Source organism: Sprattus sprattus (assembly GCF_963457725.1).
Source record: "Sprattus sprattus genome assembly, chromosome: 8".
In the NCBI taxonomy this organism is placed as follows: domain Eukaryota; kingdom Metazoa; phylum Chordata; class Actinopteri; order Clupeiformes; family Clupeidae; genus Sprattus; species Sprattus sprattus.
The window spans coordinates 15,099,839-15,126,894 of record NC_137927.1 but is presented as its reverse complement, the minus strand read 5'-3'; the positions used below and the strand labels follow the sequence as shown (position 1 = coordinate 15,126,894).

The window sequence follows — 27,056 nt, the reverse complement described above, 5'->3', positions numbered from 1 at the left end:
ATAAAATATTCATGTCCATTCAAATCATTCTTGCCCATTTTTCATGAAATAATCGTTTTGTTTCAAACTTGTTGAATACACTACTTAAATTCTACTTAATCATAATGCTGCCAACTGAGATTTGAAGTTATAGGTTATCATTGGTAGAGGTGACTGGATATGGATCATGGAAACAACTTGTGTGTAATGTCGACATTGAACATCTCTAACACATAATGAATTGTGGGACATGATGTCATCAAATACATACCCTTGAAAGAAATCAATGCCTATTTCATTTAGATGGCATATTAACATTTATATTATATCACAGTTAAAACGACATTTTAAATTTTGTGGTTACCTTTCTTGGTCCACATACTGTAAGCACTCAACATGAAACAATATCGAAATATAACATCATACTCTTAGTATTATGATTTTTTTCTTTACATCTTCTTGATCATATTTTACTATATGCAAAATGTCACAGTTAAATTACAAAACTCATCAGCTGGTATTTAGGTTGCTATATGATGCTTCCTTTTTCACATGAAAAAACATTACAACACAATTCTTTTGGTCTTTGTACACGGTCATTTCTTTTTGTTCAAACGGACCCACAGTCCTAAGGTGTGTCTTTGACTAAACATTCCTTTACAAAGCCTTAAGGACTTCCAGGTCGTTACACTCTGTTTTCAATAGAGCTAGGTTCCTCTGTTGGTTTCTCGCAGGCTAGAGAATATGGTCTGTCGATGACAGAAAGTCGATAATTGTCGGTGTCCGGTTTATTGAGCGGAATCACACCTTGAACGTCTTCCCTCTGTGGTTTCGTTGCAGTAGAGTTTGTGCGTAATTTACAAGTCGAAGCCATAGCTGGCGAGGACATGCGCCAGAACAAATTCTTCAACATTTTTCTGAACTCACGCCGCATCAGACAGTACAGAACTGGGTTCAAACAACTATTTGCATGGGCCAGGCATATAGTAACAGGGAACACATATGTGTGCATGATGTAATATGATCTATCCCAATATGCAGCATTCAGTTTAACCAAAACACCCCATAAGGTTATTGCGTGGTTGGGCATCCAGCAAATGAAAAATGACAGAACCACAATAGTCACTGACTTAGTAACTTTAGAACGTCGTCCAGTATGCTTGTTGTTCATGCTTCTTTGACGAATGAACCTTAAAAGCATCAAATAACAGACTGACAATATGAGCATTGGCAGAACGAAAGCGATGATAATTCTTTGAAGATGGTAAAGTGCAAGCCAGCGTTGTCCATCTGGGAATTTGAGTAAGCACAACTTTTCCCCAGCAACAGTTTTTACAGTGGCAAAAATGGTTGTTGGTGCTGTGGCCACAGTGGCCAAGATCCATAACACCGCACTTACCCATTTGACAGAAAACACCCTATGTCGTGTACGGTTTCTCAGTGCTGAGGCGACAGACCAGTAACGGGTGATGCTCATCGCAGTCAAGAAGAAAACACTTGCATACATGTTCATAACAGTGATTGATAGAATAATTTTACACATGGCATCACCAAACGGCCAGCTAAAGTCCATAGCAGTGTCCACTGCCCAAAACGGCAAAGTGAGAACGAACTGAAAGTCAGTTACAGCTAAGTTAATGACGAAAAAGTTAATACTGGATTTTTTTCTACCCTGCCTTAACTTCATCAGAAAAAATACCAACAGGTTTCCAACCAGCCCCACCGCGCATACCACAGAATACACAACTGAAATGATTATCCTGAGAATTGGGCTGCCGTCTGCTACATCTATGTCCTCAAGACTATTGAATTTATTATCCGTAAGAGTTTTGTTATAAGGTCCGTTTCCGGTCAGGTTGAGGATCTCCTCCATCATTTCAGTAAGTGTGCCGGCAGGTGCCTTCATCAGCACCGGTCCGTTTAATGTTTGCATATCACCACAACGGACTTCAGCGACATCCAAATACAAACACTTTGTCTGTTCAATGTCTATTCCAGGTTTATTATTCAGAGAAAAAAACTATTGTTCAGCAGCTCCTATGGTTACGAAGTCTATATAACTGCCTTCACCGTTCGACTATGATGTTCCGCTCAGCTTAGTCAACCAGCATTTTATATTGAATCCATTCGGCGCTCCCGCCTTAGGTGAGTGAGCATTGGAGAAAGTTATGATTGACAGTGTGTGTTGGTGATGCAGCTGGTATCATGTGTGGTGCATAGGAAAGGGCTGTCTTATATCACCATCCTCACTGATAACTGATTAAAGGCAGCACGTTTGTCACATTAGCCTATAATTCACAGGCAAGTACCCTTTAGCCTTCAACTTGATTTGAAATAAGCGCAAATAAATAAGGCTACAGACTTTTGCGCAATTCTCTTATGTGCTATGTGGAGGAATGTCCAGCAGAGGATGCACAAACTGAGGATATTGCCACGCATGAATAGGCCCTTCGGCAGCGTTTAGAAGAACTAACGTTGCAGTGAATATTTACACTATGCAGCATGCGCCTCCTGTGCAACATGCTCGGGTGAACTCTAAGACTCGACAGACCACGGATCCTATTTTTTCTCTGAAGTCAGAACACAATTTGGGGTTACATTGAGCTCATTTGCGTATTTTGATGGCATTTATGAAATCGGCTAAAAGAAATGTGAGTGTGCGCATTTACAACCGCAGTGAAATGCATAAATGGACACTCTCCTAATCAAGGAAGTCGTTTTGAACGGCTGTGGGTTCAAAACTTGAGGTTGTCAGGGCAACTTTAACGGAAACACCCAATCAAATCTCAAGAAATGCGATTTAATGCGAATAAACCCGTTTCCATCAACCTTCAATCGTTTTATACCCTTTGCAAATAAGTGAGTTAACCACCCCCTCCGGCTAATTTATTTTTTAAGCCAACTTAAAAGACTTCATTCGAGTTTTATTTCGAATGGTAAATAGCGCAGAATGGTAAAAAGCTGTTTGGAAACCCAGCTACTGTTCCACTCATCGTCCCAGTCAAGAAATATTGTCAGACGCTCTAGAAACATTGTCCTTCTTCGACCCCCGCATTAATACAGATAGCTGAAAACAGACATTGAACAATAGCTGTCAGCTTTCTCCTTACCTCACTTTATTTATATAATCCCTAATGGGATATGGTGTAGTTATTTAGTAATGAATGCTCTGCTATTCCTGATATACCATGACAATCATTTTGGGACTGATGAAGTGAAGTTGAAGTTATAAGGAAGCACTTTTCCTTTGAGATCATAATTCCAAAACGGTTACCAGTGATACAGAAGGACAAAGGCTCCTTTTTGCCATTCTTCTCTCAAGTTTCCAGTGAGAGAGGAGCATTCTTCGGATCCTCCCACCGACTCTTTCGAAGAGGGCGGTTCTATGACAAAGTTTGGGTTTGTAGGAGAAAGTTTCCCCCCGTGCTAGGAGCAGGGACAGATGCTGGAGAGGCTGTGCGCCTTGCAAGCAAACCTTCACACGATCGGCACGGGACATGAGGTTCTTAATTCAGCCGAGAGCCCGGAGGAATGGTCCCCAACCCTGTAAAAGCCAGAGCGTCCATTGCATGTCTATATGATTTGTTTTCACAAGAGAGAGGATCCAAACGGTCAACCCGTCATACCAATGCATTTCAAAATGAAAAGTTTTTAAAATGACAGTCGTTACATTAGGGGAACGAAGTAGGTAAACGGTCCCGTTGTTCGCGTTACAACATGATGCTAAATGTGTATTGTGGAGTTCATGCGCTTCTGCGAGCAACTTCTTTTCACCTTTTAGTGACAGCTGGAGTGCTAGTTATTCTTGAAAACATCACATGTGGATTTGTTCAAGGAACAGGTGAGCATTCTCTTTATGTCGAAGAGCATCATGTCTCATTAAAATAACCTTGTGCTTTATACAACTTTACATGTATTCGATAGCATTGATAAGTCATAGTGTATGGAATTAAATGATTTAGACAAGTTTTATTATCTTAACTGCTTGAACTTTATATTTAGTTAAAAAAAAGTAGGTCAGTGTTGCTGGCTAGAGTTTGATATACTTGGGGGGAAAATAGCTCAATAAAACCTTAGCATGAACCTGAACTACTCAGTGAACTGAGGCTACGGTGTGGGCGTGGTCTAAGCAATGGGGCGGCAACTGCTAGTAATGGTTGTCGAATGCCAAAATCACTTTCACAAAGGTCATATGCGCTGCTTGTAAAGTTGTTTATTTGTTGTAAAAAGTAGCTTGAACAGTGGTCAAATTAACATTCCTTATTAGAGGAGTTTTGTTAGGACAAATATAAGTTAAAAGTTAATAATATGCATACCTGTGTCAACAAGTCTTAACATTTTTTTTTAAGAAGCTATAGGTTAATTAGTGAAATGTTTATACTGAGCATGTATTCTAAAATAAGCTAGGTTATAAACCCGGTCTGACTGCTGTGCATTTAAATATAAATTGTAACAACATTTTGGACATGCACACTGTATTTGCCATAAGCGCTTTGACTTCTTAAACATCACAGATGTATCTAGTCCGTTTGAGGCGAGCCAACACTTTCCCCTTGTAATCAATTCCTTACAATTCTGTGAATTTTAAAGAGGACTGCCAGCATATAAAAAATGTATTAAGCTTTATTAAGCAGCTATTGTATGAGTCTCAGGAGGCCTTGGCTATGCCTCATGGTAAAGAGACGAAAAACTGGCTTGTCTAAATTTTCACGCATATCCTGACACTTATAAGCTCTGGAGATTAACACTCAACTGAGAAGACAGCTTCCTGCAGAGTGCACTGACACTGTCTGACAGCCAATGTGCCAGCTATGTATATATACATAAAGTAGCACTGCACTTTCATATCTCAGTTAATATATGTCAATTCTGTAAAGGCATAGTTAGTTTGGAAAGTAAATGTTTACTAATTTAGCAGATATTATGGCAAATTAACATTGAAGGAAAAAAAAGTATCACACTTTCCTGAAAATGATTTGCTTTGGGCCTTATTTTCCAGAGGACTTCCACGGACTTCCTCCTTATGAAGTTGTCCACCCTCTCAGGGTGGATTCAGGGGGTCACTTTATTTCCAGCATTGTGCCTTACCACGTGAGCCGGATTCAACGGCGGGAGACTCAAGATGCTGGGAAGTTGGCTCAGGTTTTCTACCGTCTGCACTATGGTGGACACAATTTGCACTTTAACCTGACTCTGAATCCACACCTAATTGCTCCAGGGTTTGTTACAGAACAACGGCACGGTGGGCTACAGGGTTCAAAAGTACGCCGACCCCGCCACTCTCTCTGCCACTTCCTTGGCAAGGTGTCAGAGGGCTCCGTCGTGAAGGGTCAAGCTGCTCTAAGCACTTGTGATGGTCTTGTGAGTGTTTCACTTTTCCTGCAAGAGAAAAGGATACTCCCATATGGATTTGTTTGATGCTCAAACAGATCTGTTACTTTCATGCAAAACAAACATCAAACCGATGTAGCTTGATTTCTTTCAGAGAATACATCAAATTGATATTAAATCTGATTTTAGGAAGGAAGAAGTATGATGTTTTATTTTAATGATGGACTGGACATTAAATCATATTTGATGAGCACGATCACTAGTGAATATAGGACTGAATATAGGTCTGAAAGAGGACACGTGCTCAGACAAAATTGAAAACAATATCACAATAGATATTTTCTACAAAATTGCTACTTAAAAAAAAAAAAAATACCTTGAACCTGTCCTCTTCCTTTCGATTTCCAGACAGGGCTTTTTAAGCTAGCGGAGGATGAGTTCTTCATCAGGCCTCTTGAATATGCTCAGGGAGAGCGAGCGCCACAGACTCATGTTATTTATAAACGCAACGTTTCTCAAGTGGAGGACGAGCAGCTGCTGCCTCTACCTACCGGACCTGCACTTAATCACTCCTGTGGCTTCAAAGGTGAATGACCAGGTGTGCAGCAGGCCTGCACACAAAAACATGAACACTTGGAAATTTAATGAACACAAACTTTTTAAAATTAGCCCCCATTGGATTTATGAGATGAGTTGGAAAATGAAAGTAATTGGCTGTTTTGTCTCCTAGCTTCTCTAAGACAACAATGAGATTGAAAGTGAGATTTAACTACATTTCAGATTTCCATTTGTACCAAATGTACCCTATGGTGTTATTGGAGAGACAACCTTGTTTTTTGGAAATGAGGCACAATGTTTCAAAAAGACTGTTCAAAGCTGTTGTGGAGAGGGGTAGTTGGAGATCTTTTAAAATAAAGTGCTTCATATCATTTGTGTCTCAAACTGTTATATCAAACTGAAATATGTGGGATTAGATTGATACATAATTAAAAACAATTATGATATCACATCTAGGCAGTAGTTTAGGAGGCCTACATATTGCCATGGAATAGCATAGCAATGAATAATGTACTAATGTACACAGCAGTAGGGCAGATGTCAAGATATTATCTCGGTATAGAGTAGCTGCCCTGACAAAATAAACATTCTCTTGTAGATTTGAAGGAAAACATTGCTGCTCTTAAAGCGTGTTGCAGCTCCTGTTTCGTCCCCCGTTACTTATAGCACTGCCACTCGCTGCAGGGCACAGCAGAAAGAAATCAAAGCGCACAAATTCTCTGGAAACATAATGGACAGACAGAGCCTCATTGACAGAGCTAAATGTGCTACAAGGAAGAGGATAGTGTAGACCATTGAATTGAATTGTCCCTCTGTGCACAGATCAGTCCGGGACCCCGGAGCGCTGGGAGAGGCAGCGGGAACGCTGGGAACGCCGACAGCACAGAAGGAGGATCCAGGAGCGCTCCATCAGCCGAGAGAAATGGGTGGAAACGCTGGTGGTGGCCGACCCAAAAATGGTGGAGTACCATGGAACCCAAAGAGTGGAAAGCTACATTTTGGCTGTCATGAACATTGTGAGTGTTTGAGTGGTGGCAAGCAGAGCCCATTTGGGCTGTCATGAACATTGTGAGTGTTTGAGGGGTGGCAAGCAGAGCCAGTTGGAATGTTCTCACTTCACTGTTGCTGTCTGTGAGATTGTATGCAGCATTTTTATCCTCTTCAGGAATAAATGTAATTTATTACTCCCCCAATACCCTCCCGACGCTTTAATAATGCTCTAATTCAAAGTTGAATCCTTCTGCATCTCTTCCACAAGCTCTGTTTATGCAGAGGTCTGCTCAAGCAACCTTTATGCTATTAGGGTTGCCTTGGGCTGCGTCCAAGTCAGCCGACCAGTCCCAGTACCGTTGCAGTCTGTTAGGCACATTTTCCAAAATACACCCATGGCATATTGCCTAGCAGCTGTTACTAAGGGGTAGGCAATGGAAGGCTCAAAGGAAGACAGATTTCAAAGGGAGAAATCTTCCCTCTTTGTTGAGCATGAAGGATGCAATGTGAAGGAGAGACATTCATTATCCTCCACTTCCTGCAGTATCAGGGACGAATGTTTTTTTTTTCTCACGTGCAGAGACATGCTTTTTGTTTGATGTTGTGTTAGAAGGCATTGTGTTAAAAGGTGCAAAAAAAGCCATCATCTTTCCACTAGTACTTCTCACGGACAGCGTCATTCCATTATGTTTCCCCTTCCGTGTCCTTGGTAGCAGAAAGAGAGGAAAGTGGTATGGAACACAAGCAGCCATGCCAGGTATGTCAGGCCACAGTGAGCCAGGCTCAAGGTCTGTTCAAATGACACGGTGACATTTGTTCAACAAAGTATTTCCTCCTTTTTTTATGGAGATGTGTGGCAGGGAGAAAAGGAAACGGGGAAAAACTGAATGATGAATAAGACCCTTAATGCTTCTGAGACAGTTCCCTGTAAAGATATCCCATTATATTCTGTGACAACAACTACAGTGCTAAACCTCCTTAGGATATAGAGGATAGCAATATTTCCACTGTATTAACGTGTTGGGATTCAATAAAAAAAATAAAAAATTGAATGTCAGTTCAGTTTCCTAGTGAAGAGGCTACTTTGCGACCCTGTTTTCATACATATTTCCTGGGATACTTACGATGCCAGACGGCGTTGTCTTTCCAGCCTTATGTTTTTCACTGATCTAATTGTGGCAGGCCCTGGTCAGTCTTTCCAACCCTTATGCATATTGTGGCTTCAGGGGTGTTTTCCTGACATACTGCTCACAGTGGGAATCTCCACCGCTGGTTTCACTCCTCGACGTCTTGCACGGATTATCCCTGTGCGGTAGCCCATTTTCATCCTCCCTTTCATACCATGATAGGGGAAGATTGATATGCTTCATTTGTGGAGAGAGATTTTGACTGTGTCTCCATCCCAGTTACATTTTCTCTGATTTCCTAAGACAACCATGCCGTCTCTACTTTTCTTCCAGATACTTTTGACATCAGTACTGCACCTGAATTATCTAAAAAATAAGGGCTTTGTCTGTGGTGGACAGTCTGCATGCAACATAATTGGCAGCAGCTCAAACTGGGTTTGTTCCAAAGCCTGTTGCAGCACTATGACCTCTTAAATACTTCAACTTGTCATTTCACTTAAACTAACTAATGTACTGTTCATGGCAGATAATTCGGCTTTGTTTACCATTAGTTAATCCAAGAGATGTTTAAAAGAGAGACTGAGGCATAAAAAAAATATATATATATGGCTTGCAGGACATCAAAAGGGCTTTTAATCTGTTAGAATTGACTTAGATGGCCTTTCAGGCTTTTTTTTCGTAGACAGAATACATTCTTTGCTACGCATTAAGTTACTACAAAACCATGTAACACCAAAAAGCCTTTTGTCCAAGAAATATTGAAGAGAGCACATTCTATAATGCACAGAAAACAAAACAGATGAGGTCATTCATTGCAGACAAAAGGCTGAAGGCATTTCCCACTTTGTGGCACAAAATACACAGTGTGCTACACTATGATCATTCTGTGCCATCGAATTTTCAAATTTGGTACACATAGCAGTTCTGCTATATTATGGTATATCTGTATATCTGCACAAAAGGGATTTAGCACAACGTTTTCCGTGACTCAGCGAGTTACAGAGCACATTCTGTCCACAAAAACAAAGGCTGCTTGAACTTTCATATTTTGCTGAAGTACAAAATGAATGATCTACATAGGCTACATTAATGAAAGTATGATGTGCACAAAAGGCCTGTCCAGTACATTCCGTGAGTCAGTCATGGATTTTTGTGGTCAGACTCCATGAACAACATACTTTAGGTTATCTTTTCATAAAGCAAAACCTGTAAGTGGACAAGATGAACATTAGCTGGCACGGATTGAACATAGTATTGTACATTTTGCGTGAACAGATTAACTGAACAGAATTACTTTTATGTACGCAATGAGATTATTTTGACCATAAAACAAAAAGCACAACAGTATTTTTAGGATGCAACATCAATCATCCATTTTGTTTTCTGTGCATGAAAGAATGTGCTCTCTTCTGTATTTCATGGACACAAAGCTAACATGTTTGCACAATCAATGCACAGAATGTGTTCTGTGTATGAAATAAGGTCTGTTCAATTTGGTGCCCCATAAGCTTCTGCAGAGTTGAGTGTTTAGATGCTTCTTGAATGTACCAAGATGCAGTTGCTTACAGACTGCTATTCAGTATGTGCATGCGTTTTACTGCTTAGTCAGACCGGCATGAATGAATCAATCATGCATCGTATAATGGACCACTGTGTTTTCCTGGTGTGTTTAGGTATAATATGGTCCAAATGCATGACCATGTACTTAGTTTCGCACTAGTGAATGTAATGGTATGAAACATTAAGGAAGGTGAAGCCATCCATTGTCTCTTCCCTGGGTGGTACATGTGTCACACAGTCACAAGGTATTGTTGATGGAGCCGGACAGATAGAGCGCTTAGCCAATCCAAGCGCTCAATGGCTATCCAAAAGGTCATGGAACCATGGTTACTAGGATGCACTAGGGCCAATATTTTGTATCTGTGTCTTTATTTATTCAGGAAGTGATTTGCATTTGTATAGAATAGAAAGAAATAGTCGACAGGAAGTTACTTGCAGAAACCTACCTAAATATGCACCCAATCCTGTTTATATTTACATGATAATCCATTCTAAATGCAAATGGAAATAATGCAAAACAAATGCTCTCAAAAACACCTCATTTTGTTGCATGATCTTCATCACATGTACTCTGACTATTCATCCTTTATTCACCAGTCTCCGTGAGGGGCTCTGTGTTAGGGCCTCTGGCTGGAAATCTTTATTTATCATACAAACCTTTTGTTTTCAGTGCCGCTAGAGAAGTAGTTGTAGAAGATGTTCCACAACTCAGGGTCTAGAGTTCAGGCCTAAAGCAAGCCCAGACACAACATCTGGCTGCTTAATAACCCTTTATTTACAAACATGCTTTGTACTCTGGGACTGTTTGTTGAGCAGGGACATTTTATTCCCAGCATCCTCTAGACCCGTTTTTTTTGCAAAGCATCAGTTCTACAATAAGATAGAAAACGTTCCCGAGTTCAGTTGTTCACTCCACTCACAGTCCCCCTTCAGTGCAGACATTATGTACCTATAATGTGGGTTTAAAACTAAAATTAGCATAGAGTGGTTTTAGAGACTGGAAATTTAGAATTTAATGTTGCTAGACATTTAACATAGACATGGCCATTAATATCTGTGATCATAGAGTATAGTATAACTTTAGAGTTGTGTCAAGTTTTGATATTATAGCCCCATACGACCCCCATAACCCCTTTCTTATCTGATGGTGATGTTTTGGTATGCATAGATAATCCTAAAATGTCCTATATATCTGAATCATATATCAGACATGCTATGTTGTGAAACGTGTATTTACTGGGTAACAACAGTAGCTTATCATTAATGCTAGTGTAATGTGAATGTTTTTTTGCAAGCGATCATTCATCCAAATATTTAATGTTTGTTGTATTTCATCAATCTCTTCCAGGTAGCTGGGTTGTTTCGGGATGCCAGCATAGGTAATGCCATCAACATTGCAGTTGTTCGGATTATTCTTCTGGAAAAAGATGAGGTACGAATTTACAGGCTTGAGCATGGGCTGCCAAGCTGCTAGTTCCATGGCATTTGTTTGTTTGTAAAATTGACTTTTTATTTTGGCATACCAAGAAAACCATTGGGTGGCAGGGCTGTTGCCAGAGTTCTGTCCAGAGTCCACCCAGTATTCCAACACTGAAATTCAACATCCACAATAGAAGGGTTCAGACAGAAATAAGTTGTACTTCCTCGCTCACCGTGACTTAATAAGTAGAGTCCCTGCAGGCAACTGAATGAAAATTAATTAACAGTCCAACATTATATTATATGGAAGAATCCTACCTTGCTGAACCTTACAGATTCATTTGTGTCCTGGAAGTTTTCCATGTCATGCACCCCTCATTAATTTGCTATTGTTTTCCCAGAGGTCGTATAGGAGAATTATGATCCCATTGTTCTCACTGTGACAAGTGTCTCTAGCAGAATATAAACATGTCATACGATTGTTCCATAGCAATACCAAGCAATGTTCATGAATCTGCCATCCTTCATACCACCAGTATAAAAGCCTATTGCCTCTTCATAACATTTATTTTAATCACATAATTGCTTCCGGTTTCCTTCTTGGCCTGCGTTATCTGTTACATCACCCCATGTGGTGTTCTCTAAAAGATTCCCACTGAGAGAGCGTAATGCTGCCAGGGAGAGATAACTACTGTTTGCTGGTCATTTGCTTGCTCCTGGCAGATTTGAGAATGAGTGCACTCCCATTAGTTTACAGTCTCCTCTGAGGGGGGTGCGGCCATTACCACAGACATTCTCTAGAGCTGACAGCCCAGGCCATTCCCAGTGGAGGTCTGCACTCCTCCTCGAGACATACTTTCTAGTTATACACAGTAAAAAGTTGTTCCATTCCTAGGGCTATTGGTTAAGGACTTCACACAGTGATCAAACCTCTCACTTTGACATGCAAGTACTCATACCCAACAACCTAGTCAAAGAATCGTAACAACAAGGTGCACTACAACCATCGATTCTGATACTTAACAATGCATCACAACAACAACAACAACAACAACAACAACAACAACAGCAAAGATGCCTTTGTGAAGAGTTCACTGGGGTTGTCATATGGGCACCTTTGTTCATCAGTGTTTTTTTTTTTTTAGGCCAACAATACCTCCAGAAGGCCCAACAAGGGGGTCTGTGGGGACTGCTTAGATAAAGAGTGTTTCATTATTTTGCAAGAATATTCTTGAAAATGACCACAACATCAACAGACAAGTGCATTTACATCGCATTCTTTTCTCAACTGCATAAGTGGTAACAGGACTTTTTGCCCCTTAAAGAAATTAGGATGCCCATCCCTACTACCCTCTTTACTTACCTTTTCACTATTTTATCAACAACATATTTTATAATTTCACAATGACAATTTGACAGTTTAAATATTTTCACAAAATGCACTGATGTCTGTTGAACTCCAAAAACAAATGAAAAGTTGCATCACGGCATAAATAAGAAAAAAACACACACATTCAATGGCACAACCACAATATGTTGTTAATAGGCCATTTCACCTGTCCCACAGAGGCTTCCCACTGCTCTAGCCTTCCAACCCGTGCAAATCACAATTCTTCTCGACTCCTTTGATGTCGCACCATTTGTGGACTATCATTACCTCACATGCGTAACACACAGCTCGTTGCCCTGTCAAATTAGGCCCCTAGGGAAGATCTTGTTCTTTTTAGGATTCTTGCCATGCGGCGTGATGTGCACATGGCACATAAAATGAATGTTTCTGCTTTTGCCAGTTTTTTTGCAGACCTAAGATTTGGAAATGTTTTGTGAGCTTTGGCAAAGAATGCAATTTGCTAGGCCTCTTAAAAGAAATTCAAGCTATACCAACTAAGGCATTAGAATCCCTGCTATAAAGAATTTATATGTCTATATTTCATTGAAAGTACAGGTACGCCACCTAACAGCACCTGACCTGTACTTTAAGCCACTTTAAATAAAAATCACTGCTTAGTGAAAATCACATAAATGTACAGGTCACAGTCATTCCCTGCCATCATGCCCATCGAAGCTTTACAACAGGGCCATTCAGGGCTATACAGCTCACACTAAATGCACTTAGCATAGAATTTTCACACATACTGTACATACCCATATTCCCAGTAACTCCTGTATATTCCTGTACCTGCACATGCAGTCTGTCTGAGAGGTATGTGGGTTACTACACTAACTAACCTCACAGATGCCAATTACCCGAGCTCCAGCCTCCCCACATCCTTTGGACCATGTGTTGAGCTTGAGTCATCAACAAAGCCTGCACAATAAGTCAAGTCAAGCAAGGGATTAAGTTTTGACGTTAGTATTACGCTTTAGTCTTTTGATGGCTTTTTCTCCTAGAGTGCCAGTGGTGATGAGGTATGAGCTCAGCTCAGCTTCTGCAGTATTAGACCAGGGAAGGAATCTAGTCATTTCAACATCAGTGAGAGTGGTTAAGTGGGGTATTACATTTATCTCATATGAGACATATTATCATCACTAAGATTAAAAGTTCCCAAGCATAAGATCATGAATCCTTCAAAACATCAGCAATGTTGGTGGTCTTTGGATGGCAGTTGTGAGATGCTGCCTGGAGGTAAAAAGGTCTGCATCCTTAAGCAAGCCTTGTGCCTCCTTTAGGCCTTGTTCTAAGCCTAAATATCAGATAGTCTTTACTGAGGACTATAGATAATTTGTCCTTGAATGTGTTTTGGCCTTTGTTGAGGTGAGGGATTCTTTATTTGTAATCCTCTGTGATCATCAGGAGGATTTAAAGATCTCCCACCATGCAGACCACAGCCTGAACAGCTTCTGCAAGTGGCAGAAACGTCTTAACATGAAGGAAGATGAGCATCCTGTGCATCATGATGTCGCTATCTTACTTACCAGGTACGTACACCCCTGACAAAACCCTGGAATTGATAATGCCTCTGTAGTTTTCAGCTTGGGATCTAGATGGTATTATTTTTCCAGGAAACATGTGGCAGGGCAAGTTGTCTTACATAGAATCACAAAAGAGAACTAGAATGCGTTTCGTGAACGAACTGCAAGAGTGTGCTTGCTCTGTGTCAGTGAAGCACAGGTGCAAGCTAGTTTTAATGACCCCATTATGATGTCATAATCCACAGAGTTCTGCCATGCAAGTCTATGGAGAAAAAAGGTTATGGAAAAAGAGGAATAAAAAAGGAGTGGCAAGGAGTACCGCCACAAAAAGTCATAGCAGGTTGCACCGGATCGGGCCGGACGTTTCGGTGTTTGAACGGCGTCTGTACCTCGAACGGGCGAGGAGTAGTTAGCTGCAAGAAAAACGGGGAGAATAAATAAAGAAAACTTGACAACAACAATACTGTGCTTCCCTTCGGGCAAGCACACTAATAAGTGAATGTCTCTGTCTGAGTGTGTGTGTGTGTGTGTGTGTGTGTGTGTGTGTGTGTTTGTGTGTGTGTGTGTGTGTGTGTGTGTGTGTGTGTGTGCTGGTACTGTATGTATGTTTGTGTCTCTGTGTGTTTTGGCAGGTGTGCATATCTGTCTGTCTGTCTGTGAGTGTGTCTGTGATTGCACATGTTTTGATAGATAGAGTGAAAACCTAGAGAATTTTTTTTAGTGAAGAACAGAATTGAAAGCTTTTTTGTGGCGGGGGGGGGGGGGGGGGGGGGGGGGGGTAAATGGAGGTGCTATTTGTGTTCGAGTGAATCCATTCTCTCTGTGCTCAGGAAGGACATCTGCGCCTCGATCAATAAGCCGTGCGAGACTCTGGGGCTCTCGCATGTGGCCGGCATGTGCCAGCCCCTCCGCAGCTGCAGCATCAGTGAGGACACCGGTCTACCCGTGGCCTTCACAGTGGCACACGAGCTTGGGCACAAGTATGTTTTCAGTCATGTCACTCTGATGTCCACACGGACACCAGGAATAGAGATGTGATTGAAATGTTTTTGTTTTGATAATAGGAATGACATCATGGACAACATATTGTGTTCAGAAGGCCTTTTTACCCCATTTTAGAGCACTATGAATTGTTATTACCAATGTATTTGATTTGGTTGCATGTTGCTTTCTAGTGTCTAAAATATATTTATTTAATTTGCATTTCATTATTGCTTGTTAGTTAGTCCTGAAAAAGATTAAAATGGAACAAACACAAAGTCTGAAGTTGACTGGCTCTACCATGAAATGGCATGCTCCTCTTGCAAAGCTTGATATTGCACTACACATTCCATTGAGACATTATGTAACACCTTATGGGGTAAACTGAATGACAGTTCACAATGCAATATTTTCCAAAAATAGCCATAATTGAAGTTTGAAAAGGATAGTGAGTTTGATTTCACAATGCAATATTTTCCTAGAACAGCCTTTAATGGACAGATTTGCTAGGGTCCTCCAAATGTAGTAATATTTGTAAGTGATACAGCAGGTAAACCATACTCTGGAATTCATTCAATTAGCCTTATATGTTACATTTATACTTTTTAAACTTGTATCATAAGCAAGGAAATGTATTACGTTAGCTTTCATGTACCTTGAATAATTTAAGTGGCACATTTTGTGATGCCAGTGTTCAGAAAAATGCCAAAGCATGAAACTGCCCCATTAAGCACACAGATTATAGCCAAGAAGAGATTTGGCAGTCAGAGACAGAGAAAAACTGCGACAACTGCCATCAAATGAAGCGTGTATCCTTCAATTTCCAACAGGATTACTGTTGTTACACAAAACCTTTCTCTAGTTGTTTCTCTCACACCCTTGAGTAGCAGAAATATTGGTAAAAGTTCCAGTCTTTTCTTTAGTACTGATAGGTCTCCATACACTACTGCCCTCAAACAACCTTGATGACTTGATGCTGTTAAACAAGAGCGAGAAAGAGAGAGAGAGAGACAGAGATGGAACAAACACGAAAACAGTCATCCGATCTTTACCCAATCGAGCAGACAATCAGAGCGACGCATCAGTAAACTGTGTAACTATTTCCAAATCTATAATTCGAAATGTACAGAGAGAATGGCATGACTGCAATGTCACTTGCGGTGATGAAAGCTTCACTGCCGCCCACACAACCATCTGTAATACTAGCCCTCTGGCCTTCCTTGGCCTGTCGTGCTCTTTGTGCATTGCAGCTCCTCTTTGTCAGTTGTGGGCTGTGGAGATCTGCTGATAGGGCATTGAATGATTTGTCTATTCAGTACCGACTTTTCTGTGTGATTTCTCCACAGCTTTGGGATTCAGCATGATGGCAACGGCAATGACTGTGAGCCGATCGGGAAAAGACCTTTCATCATGTCCCCACAACTCTTGTATGGCACATTCGCACCCAGCTGGTCTCGCTGTAGCCGCCAGTACATCACCCGCTTCCTCGAGTGAGTCCCACACACTTTACACACCACATTGACAAACTGCTCCCACAGCTTCTGGTTTCTTCCATTCCTTCTCTGCCCCTAGCTCACCCTGTTTCCCGACTGCAGCACATGTATGGTATTTGTAAAGTGAATTAAACACCGAACAATGTACCTGCTTATTTCAGTACCTAACAGTTCACGATAGAGCTAAACTCAGTGAAAGCACAAGAAAAATGAAATTGTACTTAACAGTAATTAGAAAATTTCATTCAGCGTTATAGGACGTTCGTTTATCTTTTGTCGGTCAGCCGATGATAAAAGTGAGTGTACCGGGTTGGCACTCGACAGTAATGAGATCCGGATACACGGGGCATTAATCCGTCCAAACAAGCAGCCTCGGGCTCGTGTGATGCCAAACTGCTGTGTGTGAACATCTTCAGGGCTCCCCCGGCTTCAGCATCAAGACAACACTAAGTGGAATTGGCTGTTAGGGTTGCTCCAGTTCTCTGTGAAGCCTCCATGTGGAATGCATTAAGCATGGCTTGACGGCTGCAGTTTGACCCCAGAGAGAGAGGGGAGTGGGAGGGAGCAGCTCCCGGGGAGCTTTCGACATCACGGACATTTACCCGGAGACACAGGGAGGACCCTGTAACACTATGAGAGACTGTTCTTTTAGGAGCACAGCAATTGATGTATTTCTGCGTGTTTTGTGAAAGCCCAGTGCTTCCACTTTACTCTGGTCCTCATCTGTTTTCTGTACTGTTGCAGGCCGTTTACTGTCTCACAAAGTTAAATGATTCCCCAGTGTTTTTATTTCATCCTTGTGGACTCACCCAGCACAGTTCACATGGCAAAAACATGGTAGGACATTTAGCCTGAACTCTCCCGTCACTACTGTAAAGAGATTGGCTTCACATGTGACTCAATGCATGAATAGCTGCTGTTCCAGAATAAGTTTGCAACAGGAGAAAGCCACGGTAGTAGGTGCCATGTTTTGGGAAACACTCTCCAAGAATCACCAACTTTATAAATGTCATTACCTTGCATAATGCTAATAAATATGGTAATAGCTTATGGAGCTTTAACACATCAGTATGCAGAGATTCACCACCTTTTGAGTTTTTTGCTTCAAATTAATTTTCATAGTATGTGACATTGCCCTATATGCTATGAAGTTCCGTGATGAAACCCTGCAAAAAGTACTTTCACAGCAACATTTTTCCTATATCCCCAAAAGACGCCATCTAGGAAGCTTTTATCAGTGGCAACTATGCTGTTGTTGGTGTTAACAAGGTTTTTGCAAACCTTTTAGGTAATAAGCTTTCTAGTTTTCTAATAAGCTTTCTAGTTTTAACTCATCACTTCTGCAACTGTAGCTTAACTGTAAAGAAATAAATCAAGCAAATCTCTGGCTACACAAAAATAGTTGTAATGCGCAGAATGTGAATTCTGAGAACTTGCAGAATATCACTGCAATTTAAAAGGGAACTGGAAATTCCAGATAGTTTCGAATTTTGGTCACTGAATACATGCCAACATCAGCATTTCAGAAAGTATGCAGAACATTTGCTTGCCAGAATGTGAAATGAGACATTCAACTGTTTATTGCCTTAATAGCAGAGATAGTAAGATTTCATCAACGGTTTTAAATAACTTGTGTCATCAAAAGTATTCTTACAAAAATAAATAAACATGCTAAGACCATCATAAAAAGAGGACTTCCCCACACGTACGTATACAACGACAGAAAGAAATGCTTCACAAGTAGCGTGAAGCATTCCTGTGTTTACCACTAGGCTCTGCTTGCCTGAGAGCTCATAGTAATTCTGCAGATCACAGCCATGTATTTCACTGGGGATGTGATCTCAGTTTCCCTCCCACTAGACCTCTGTGAAGGCTGCAGATCACAGCCATGTCTTTAACTGGGGATGTGAACCCAGTTTCCCTCTCGCTAGACTTCTGTGAAGGCTGGCCCCTGGGGCCATGCACTCCTCCCTTCATCCCCCCCAACCCCCCCCCCCAACTTGTGCACAGGCATCACGCCGCTAGACCTCCATCTCACTACAAGAGCGGCCCTCTACACAAAGCTGCATTATGGAGCTGCAGATCAGAGGTCTGACTGAGTAGGGCAGCCTAATGAGATGCCGAGTGCTAAGTGTTGCTTAGATGGGGAATGTGGAAGAGTGGGTTGAGAAGCTGTGGTTTTGCGAACAGACAGCAAACACTTCGGAGTCCTTTTTGATGATCGACCTCCAGGACCATAATCACTGTAATTGCGTTGATCTTGTGTTGCATTGAAGTAAAAAATGTGTCTGGGTAATAGGGATGATGACAGTACAGCACTTTAACATGTTACCTAATTTGCAATTTGTGGAGATAATGGTCATGCAGGCGGTGTCTTTTGTATGGTCGTCTGAACATGCAGTCTCACGCTGAACTTGTTCTTTTCTATGAGCGACATCCTGAGTACAAGTGTCACAGAGAATTCATTGGAAGTCATTAAGAACTGTTAATTGGATCGGTTCTGATAATATGCAGCGCATCACGTCTAAACCGCTGTGCAGTTCGCCGTGGATAACAAATGGAAAGCCTCTGAAGTATTGTAGATAGATTATAGAGTTCATTCGGCAAAGCCTTTGATAAAAACCCCATTCATGTGGTCAAGGAGAATGCCTTAATTACTAGAGCTTTGTGAATAATGTTATGTCATCTCACATGATGCATGTGTGTGTAGTTTGGGACAAAAATAAAAAACAAAACTTTGTGGGGGTACAGTTACAGACAGAAAGTTTATCTGGGTCATCCCGTCCTTTTGAACTGCTCTAGAAACCATCAGACAAATAAGCACAATATGGCAAAACACACCAGCAGTTGCCTTGACCATGAAGGCAATGGTGAACAGATCTCAACTCCCCTGAATACTAAAGTATTTTGACTCTTTTAAAGCTGCTGAAAAGCTAGTTGATGCCTTTTGCAGACGACTGGGTCGGTGATGTGCTGTCTAGTGTAGGAGGATTTGCCTTCCTGTTGTACGTCCAGATTTTCCCTCTTGTGCATTTTGTATTGTCATTTGAACCAGGCTGTTTATGGCACTCTCATCAGCATCGCACCATAGACTGGTCCCTTGGGATCGCTGCATGAGAGGCCAGACGCTTTGGGACCAGCCCACCTCCAGCTGTTATTATTCCTTACTAAGCCAGGATAAGGTTTGAGTTCTCAAACAATGTTAGGATAAGGAGGATGGTGAGTGAAGTGGAGTTATTTCCCCCAAAATATTATATTCGTCTTAAAAGATATGACACAGATGCTTCAGGTATACTGTATCCTACTGTATGGGGCTTCTGGAACTCCCTCACAGATGTTCCTCTGCATGGCCATAGAGCTTCACTAACAGCATATGTATTTCTTTTTCTTTTCATTTTAGTTTTTCTTCTCTTTCCTCACATTTCTTTCTTTCTTTTAAATACATCAACTACAAAAGACCACATGAATACAGTTAATAGTTTGTCATGTAGATATGCATGTAAATATCTAGATATTAAGTATTTTCAAACCAGTCGACTAATTGTTTTACTTTTTTAGTTAGCAGTTAACAGTTAACATCAAAGCATTTGGGAAGAAGTTTCTGAAATTGAATTATTCATTTAATCTAGGGTATTATGATATCACTCATTTGCACACATACACACACACATTTTTGGAGAATAATTGTCTTTTCAGTCAAAGAGAATGTGTTCAGTCATCTCTGTAGGGGACCTGAGCTACTATGTCAGGGTGACTTCTGTTTGCGTTATGTTTAAGTCATGTCCTTCAAAGGCCCTTATTCTGTAGTCACACTGCTTGATGCTTTTTCCGTCAGATGTCTTTGTAGATTGTGTGGCTCCATTGATTCTTTTACAGGAATCTTAAAGTATAAGTCTGCCTGTGTTTGATGAACTGATTAAGAATTATTGAATATCTGGTAATATCTTCTTGAAGTTATCTAAGGACAGTTGCTCTTGCTATAACTTTTACTTTTATGACAGATATGCTTCATGACATTTATGACAAATACTGACAAGTATTTAAAAGTTAAAGACGCTACAGTCTTACAGTCTCTTTAGTAATGTCATTAAGGCCACATTGAGTGTCTGTGGAAGATCCTTACAGTTTGATTATAATTACTTCATGGCTATCCTGTGGTTCTCTACTCGATACTGTCCTTTGTAAAAGGTTGTGAAAGTTAGCTCTCATTCTGTGCTTAAAAGACAAGATCCTTTCTATCCTTTTGGTATGCTGTGCAATCAGGTAGGTTTGTGTGTGTACGTAGTTCAGTATTCATTTATACATAAAGTAGGTGTGTGGCGCTGAGTCCCATCTGACACAATATCTGGTGATTTCCTCCACAGCCGTGGCTGGGGCTGGTGCTTGGACGACCCCCCGGTAAGAGACGAGCTCTCCCAGCACACTCTGCTTCCAGGTGCCCTGTACAGCGCCATCCACCAGTGCCAGCTCCAGTATGGCTCCAGCTCTCTCCTCTGCGATGACGTAGATGTAAGTGCTTCCCTTAACACACATCATCAGCATGGTGTTCATTATGCTCTTAATAATCCTGACCTGCAGTTGCCGAACCCCTCATTATGCTGTGAACTTCATTAAATCATAAAGAGATTGTCTCTTTTTTAGTTATGTTAGTCACTGCACAGCAATGCTTTTAGAAAATACATATCGTAACAGTGTTAATTATCGGACGGCGTGTGTTATCGGCAAACGTTCGCGTTGTCATGTGAATCCATTATTGAACTGAAGTTATTGATAGTTGATCCTACCTGGTCTGAATTTAAAAAATAAGTTTGTGCTAAGTACAGCACATAGTAAGTTCAAGCATACCTTTCACTACCTTTCACCATATTTGACAAGAAAAGCAAATTCCTTGCACTAATAGAATACTTCAAGGCACCTTAAATGAGCATCTTCAGACACAAGCAAGTGTTTCCCAGAGGCCATTTGCAGTGTTTGGCTCGCTACGAAGTTTGGAGGAATAGATTTTGGCTGCATCAGTCCCCTTTTTATGCCACTGAGGCTAATGGAATAATTAAAGAGAGACAGGAGACAAGCTCACATTTGGCGCACTTAAAACCAAAAGCCAGTCACAGCTGAGATAACTGCAAACGATTACATTTAGAGTCTACGTTAACAGCCCATAATCTTCCTGGGGTAGTTTTTCACAATCAACATGCGATGGCTCTCCTTACTGAGAAGCCATCTTTTCGGATTTTGTTTGTACGGCTAGCAGAAGATGACTTTGGGGATATTAGGGGATTGTTGACTCGATTTGATCAAAAAGCTGAGCTGCAGCAGTCCCAAGGGCCACGCAACAGAGAGGCAGCTCTATTTATTAGTATTTATGGGACCACAGTGCACACAGCGCTTGCTCCCTTGTGTCACTGCTGTTGCTCATTTACACCTGGGAAAGCCTTTCCAAATCGGACCGACTCTGAACAGCCTCTGGCTTTTGGCAGCTCCTGGAGTTTTCACAGGAAGAAAGGAAGGAGAGAAAGAAAGACAAGGAGGGGGTTTGAGGGCTTTGTGGGATAATGAGGCCACACACAAGCATTGGCGCTGTGGTATGAGGTTACAGCACTCGTTTCCTTACCATGCCATGAGGTTTCTCTGTGTGGTTTTGTAGACATCCAGCCAGACAGGAAAACAAGCACAGAGTGAAGGGAACGCGTTCTGCCACAGACACATCCCAAAGTCATTACAACAGCGGTCTCGTCAAATGTTTTCCTTCGGGCCAAATACCTCATTGTAAATATTTTCAATTGCATAGACTTTTCCCAGCAAACATTTGTCCAGATTACAAGGGTAAACGCTTTTAGACTTGGCCCCTGCGTTCATTTATTTTTACATGACTTTTACAAAGACAGACCAAACAGTTTGAGCTCACAGTGCAAGGTTACAGATCATTTCATGTGGTCACTGGACGGTTGTGCTGTGTCGTGTGTGTGTGTGTGTGTGTGTGTGGGTGGGTGTGTGTGTGTGTGTGTGTGTGTGTGTGTGTGTGTGTGTGTGTGTGTGTGTGTGTGTGTGTGTGTGTGTGTGTGTGTGGTGTGTCGTGTCCAAGTAGGCCACACAATGTAGGTCAGCATTCAGCTCTAGCCCCTTGTGCTGTAGGTCCTGCGTGTTGCAATCTTCATCATTAATGTTTGTGCTTCTAACCTGCCGCATACATTAACTGCTAATTATCATTGACCAGAATCCCTCAACATAAGAGCCAGCACAATGGCATTACAGTGCCAGGCCTGAAAAAACCCAAAGTGCACTAGTTTCAAAAGCAATTACACTAAAATTTCACACATTCATAGTGCAGCGCAGTAGTGTACTTTGAGATGTATACTTGAATAATCTTTGAGTTACAACTTCAAATTCAGTCCTCCACTATACTGGGGACTTGTGTTGGTGTCTGTGCTGAGAAATGAGGGCTGTTTGATCCTCACAGAGACGTCAGTTTAAATTATGCTGTTGCCTGGCACTTCCCATACTAAGCTTTTGTAACTGTCTGATGGTCTTTCCTGATTATACACTTGGCAGACCATTGCTCTCAACAGCACACAAACTCACACACACACACACTCACGCACACACACATGCACAGACACACACACACAAACAAACATCCTCAATCACAAACAGAAATGTCACAGACCACAGATCATTTGATTGGTGCCGTCTCCTAGTTCCAAATACATTTCAAAATTGGCTTTCAGCCTTCTTATCAGTATCTGCTAGCAAGTGAGACATTTATCAATGCAGCAAACAGCTCTGCCAGGCTATGATTGCGGACTGTATTATTTGGCACAGGAGTTTACTGTAGGAGCTCAGTAGATGTTGGTTGCTTGGTATGGTTGCTGCATTCCACATTTATTTTTTTTGTCATTTAAAGTCTGATTGCGATTACCAGATAATATGTGCCTCAAGTCTGTGTTGCAGACAAAAAAAGCTATCTAACACAGGACAGGAACTCATTCTACAGATACACATCTTTAGAATTGCCCTGAAATAAAGGGATACAATGAGGAGGAGCTAATGACTTTGTACTACAGTTGACATTGTGGAAGCCATGGAGGTGTGTTCAGTGGAACCAGATGTCTTTCGTGGATAAAAGTTTATCGATGATATACCACATATATTGAAAACAGAGACACAGTGTTATGAGGTGGCCATCCATTCACTTTCCGCAGCTCAAGTACAATCTTACGTAATGTGTCTCTATTTTTTCTATTTCTGAATAACATAACTATTTATAAGTCCATTAATACAGACAACTGGTGTGTGCTGAATTGTTAGCTTGGGAGTTTGAATGGACTGCTTAAATGATTAAAAGCTAGTTTGAAGTTAATAGAACTTCAACATTCTCTGCCAAATATAAATTCTCTTGGAAGGGATCATGTAATATTTGAGATAGAATACAGCCAGCTGGTATGTATCACAAAATTAAGCCCAAGAGGGAAATAAAAGATCCCTGTAGGCCTATGTTGTGCTTGTGGTCTTGATAAACCTGCAGTGGTCTACTGTATGATATTGACCATCTGGCAGCATGCGGTCCCTAAAGGATCACATTTACTCCAGGAGGTTGAGGTAGTTCGTTATGAAGACTGAGTAAAAGTCTGCTCTGGTCTCTCTACATCTCATTCAGAATGTTTGCAGCACACTGTGGTGCACCGTGGGTAGTACCTGTCACTCAAAGCTGGATGGAGCTGTGGATGGCACCAAATGTGGCGAAGGAAAGGTGAGGAACATTCTCTCGGAGAGAATATTGTTTAGGTGAGATAGAAGGAAAGATGAAAAATATTCTTTAGGTAAGATAGAAGGAAAGGTTAGGTACATTCTTGAGGTCAAACAGAAGGAAAGATTGAAATCTCAACTAAAAACTGACAGAAATGAGTTCAAACGAAAAACTAAAGACTATTATGGCTATGAGGCCTTTACTGCCAGTGCTGCTACTACCACTGCTACTTTACTACTTCTATTACAACTAATAGTAATAACAATATTAATATAGACTGCTATAGAAGTAGTAACACACACTAAAATGTGAAAATTGGAACTTTGAGGTGCAACTTCTAGTGAATAGCAGGTGTTTAAAAGTGATTGCACATCAGCTGTAGATAAAGCCAGTTATGGTCATCTAAAGAAGATGCTTTTTGTTGTCTTCACCAAGACACAGTATTCACTCCCTGGCTAGCCTCAGCCACATGCTCAAGCTTTTCTATAGCTTTTGTGAATTCAACAGTGTGTTCTCTGTCGTTCTTTTTGTGGATGATTGCAGGTGTTTCTTTGTGTTTATATGTATTGTGTGTGTGTGTGTGTACCAGTGGTGTGTTGATGGGGAATGTGTCTCAGTGGGGGATCAGCCGGAGAGAGTGAATGGCGGCTGGGAGTCCTGGGGCGAGTGGTCGGACTGTTCCAGGACATGTGGGGCGGGCGTGCAGAGTGCCCAGAGGGACTGCACCAACCCAGCGTGAGTCACAGCGGCCTGGCCTTCTCTCTGGCTCCCGGCAACTGTCAAATTGTTATGTCTGAACTATGTCTCCTGTATAGTATCCTAAATAGCATCCGATGCCTAAGTTGTGCCCTACTATTTTATACTTCTATGAGCAACACATCGTACTTATCTTTGGTCCCTCTATGATTTGCAGAATTACATACTGATTTATTGATTGCCCCAATGTTTTGTTTGACAATGACTTAACTAGTTTTTAAAGGTATTATGAATGTTCTTATAGTGCTTCATATATGCAGGCTTCATAGGATTCATGATTACCCACACAAACCGATGATCACATATTTATAATGCATCATTTTATCTTAGATTATAACCATTTATAATTAACTGACATAACGTTTCAGAGCAGTGGATATGAGTCATTGTGGAGATGCTAAACATAGTTATAAAGAGTGCTACAATGACTTATAGCTACTTTTAAAACGTCATCATTAAAGTCCTTATAGGACCTTATAAAGGCAGGCTTCATAGCAAGTGTTACCCGACAGTCACTGATTAGGTACAGATTGATTTATACGTTTGAGTGCAGCATAGGGGAATTTGAGCTGCACTTGACTTAAGTTGTTCTTTAAACATTTTGCCTAACATTTAAAAAAAAAAAGCCATTCTGTAAGGCTGCTGGATGTTTTAGAGTGGGCATGTTTATGTAGTGCTCAGAATACAATACATAGCAATAATAATAATTCATTCTATTTTTAACGCACTTATCATTCAAAAGAAACCCAGAGTGCTTCACATGTTGGTGTAGAGAAAGGCAGTCATTTTAAGGCATTTTAAATCCAAATATTCCACCAATTTAATGTGAGTTTTCACATTGTCAGTGTATGTGAAGTTTGCATTATATTTTGACAGCTCCACTTCTCCTTATGTACTAGTGCATGAATGATCAACAGCTGCTTGGTGTGTCTGTCTGTGAGTGTGTGTGTGTGTGCATTTTTGTGTAATATTTATTTTCTGGAACGCTGCAGTTTCAGCATCTGTATTAAACGTTTCTGTAGAAGCGGTTCCTGTCCTGCAGCAGAAAAAAGCTCTCTCCTCTTTTCCCTCTCTTCTCTCCTCTCCTCTCCTCTTTTCCCCTCTTTTCTTCTCTCCTCTCCTCTTTCCCCTCTTCTCTCCTGTCCTCTCCTCTCCTCTCCTGTTTTCCCTTCTTCTCTCCTCTCTTCACCTCCACTTCCCACTGCTTGGAGGAGATGGGAACACCAGCTGTTGTTGTAGTTTGGATTAGCATTCAGAAAGAGCTCGAATTGCCACCATGCAGCAGTGAATTTCGTGGAGCATTACAAATATTCTGGAGGAGTTCACTTAAGGGCTTGCTGTCCAAAGACTTTAAACTGCTCACATGGCTGGCAATGAAAGTTTCAGTAAAATATGTTCTTCCATAAAAAGACTTCCATAAAAGTATTGTACCACTTATGTAAGAAGCCAATACTTGGTATTAAGCCATAATAAGTATGAATCCTCAGAAATCAACACTTTACATGGATATGTGCTGATGTTGCACTGGTCTGGACTTTACATTATGTTCCCAGTTTTCAAGGACAGTCTTCAGGAGATCGCACCAAGCATCACTCACATGACGCCATCCATACTTACCTCTTTACCTCTGCTGTCATGTCACCATAGTCCTCGACATGGAGGAAAGTACTGCCTGGGGGAGCGCCGACGTTATAAGATCTGCAACGCGAACCCCTGCCCCCCCGACCAGCCCAGCTTCAGACACGTCCAGTGCAGCAACTTCAACACCATGCCTTATAAGGGCAAGTTCTACCAGTGGGTTCATGTCAACAATCGAGGTGAGAGCCATCTCTCGTTATCTCTTTGGAACAAACAAATGCAATTTGGAGGGGGTGGGTTGGGGGTTGTGTTATCTGTGCTAAGAAATGCTAAGACTCAGGGGATTCACAGTTAATTCTACATTCTGCTGTGTGTGTGTGTGTGTGTGTGTGTGTGTGTGTGTCTGTGTGTGTGTGCTTGTGTGTGTGTGTGTGTGTGTGTGTGTGTGTGTGTGTGTGTGTATGTGTCTGTGTGTGTCTGTGTGTGTGTGTGTGTGTGTGTGTGTGTGTGTGTGTGTGTGTGTGTGTGGGTGGGTGTGTGTGTGTGTGTGTGTGTGTCTGTGTGTGTGTGTGTCTGTGTGTGTGTGCTTGTGTGTGTGTGTGTCTGTGTGTGTGTGTGTGTGTGTGT

At 41.3% G+C, this 27,056-nt stretch overlaps 2 protein-coding genes across 2 annotated transcripts in view; one reads left to right on the top strand and one right to left on the bottom strand.

Moving 5' to 3' along the window:
• Nucleotides 1–664: 664 nt before the first annotated feature.
• rxfp3.3a2 (relaxin family peptide receptor 3.3a2) lies at nt 665–1,912 on the bottom strand (the record flags this gene model as incomplete). Its single annotated transcript, XM_080843820.1, has 1 exon — nt 665–1,912. One exon carries the CDS (start codon nt 1,910–1,912, stop codon nt 665–667), a length of 1,248 nt encoding a protein of 415 aa, XP_080699946.1.
• Nucleotides 1,913–3,696: 1,784 nt separating this feature from the next.
• Nucleotides 3,697–27,056, top strand: part of adamts7 (a disintegrin-like and metallopeptidase (reprolysin type) with thrombospondin type 1 motif, 7) — a gene marked incomplete at both ends in the record, with an annotated part of 65,068 nt that continues 41,708 nt past the window's right edge. The window contains 12 exons of the mRNA XM_080843503.1: nt 3,697–3,820; nt 4,979–5,340; nt 5,719–5,896; nt 6,691–6,884; nt 10,894–10,977; nt 13,759–13,883; nt 14,708–14,857; nt 16,205–16,348; nt 20,716–20,860; nt 24,006–24,098; nt 24,685–24,830; nt 26,499–26,668. Coding sequence (XP_080699629.1) covers nt 3,697–3,820; nt 4,979–5,340; nt 5,719–5,896; nt 6,691–6,884; nt 10,894–10,977; nt 13,759–13,883; nt 14,708–14,857; nt 16,205–16,348; nt 20,716–20,860; nt 24,006–24,098; nt 24,685–24,830; nt 26,499–26,668 — 1,915 coding nt within the window. The remainder of the gene's footprint in view (nt 3,821–4,978; nt 5,341–5,718; nt 5,897–6,690; nt 6,885–10,893; nt 10,978–13,758; nt 13,884–14,707; nt 14,858–16,204; nt 16,349–20,715; nt 20,861–24,005; nt 24,099–24,684; nt 24,831–26,498; nt 26,669–27,056) is intronic.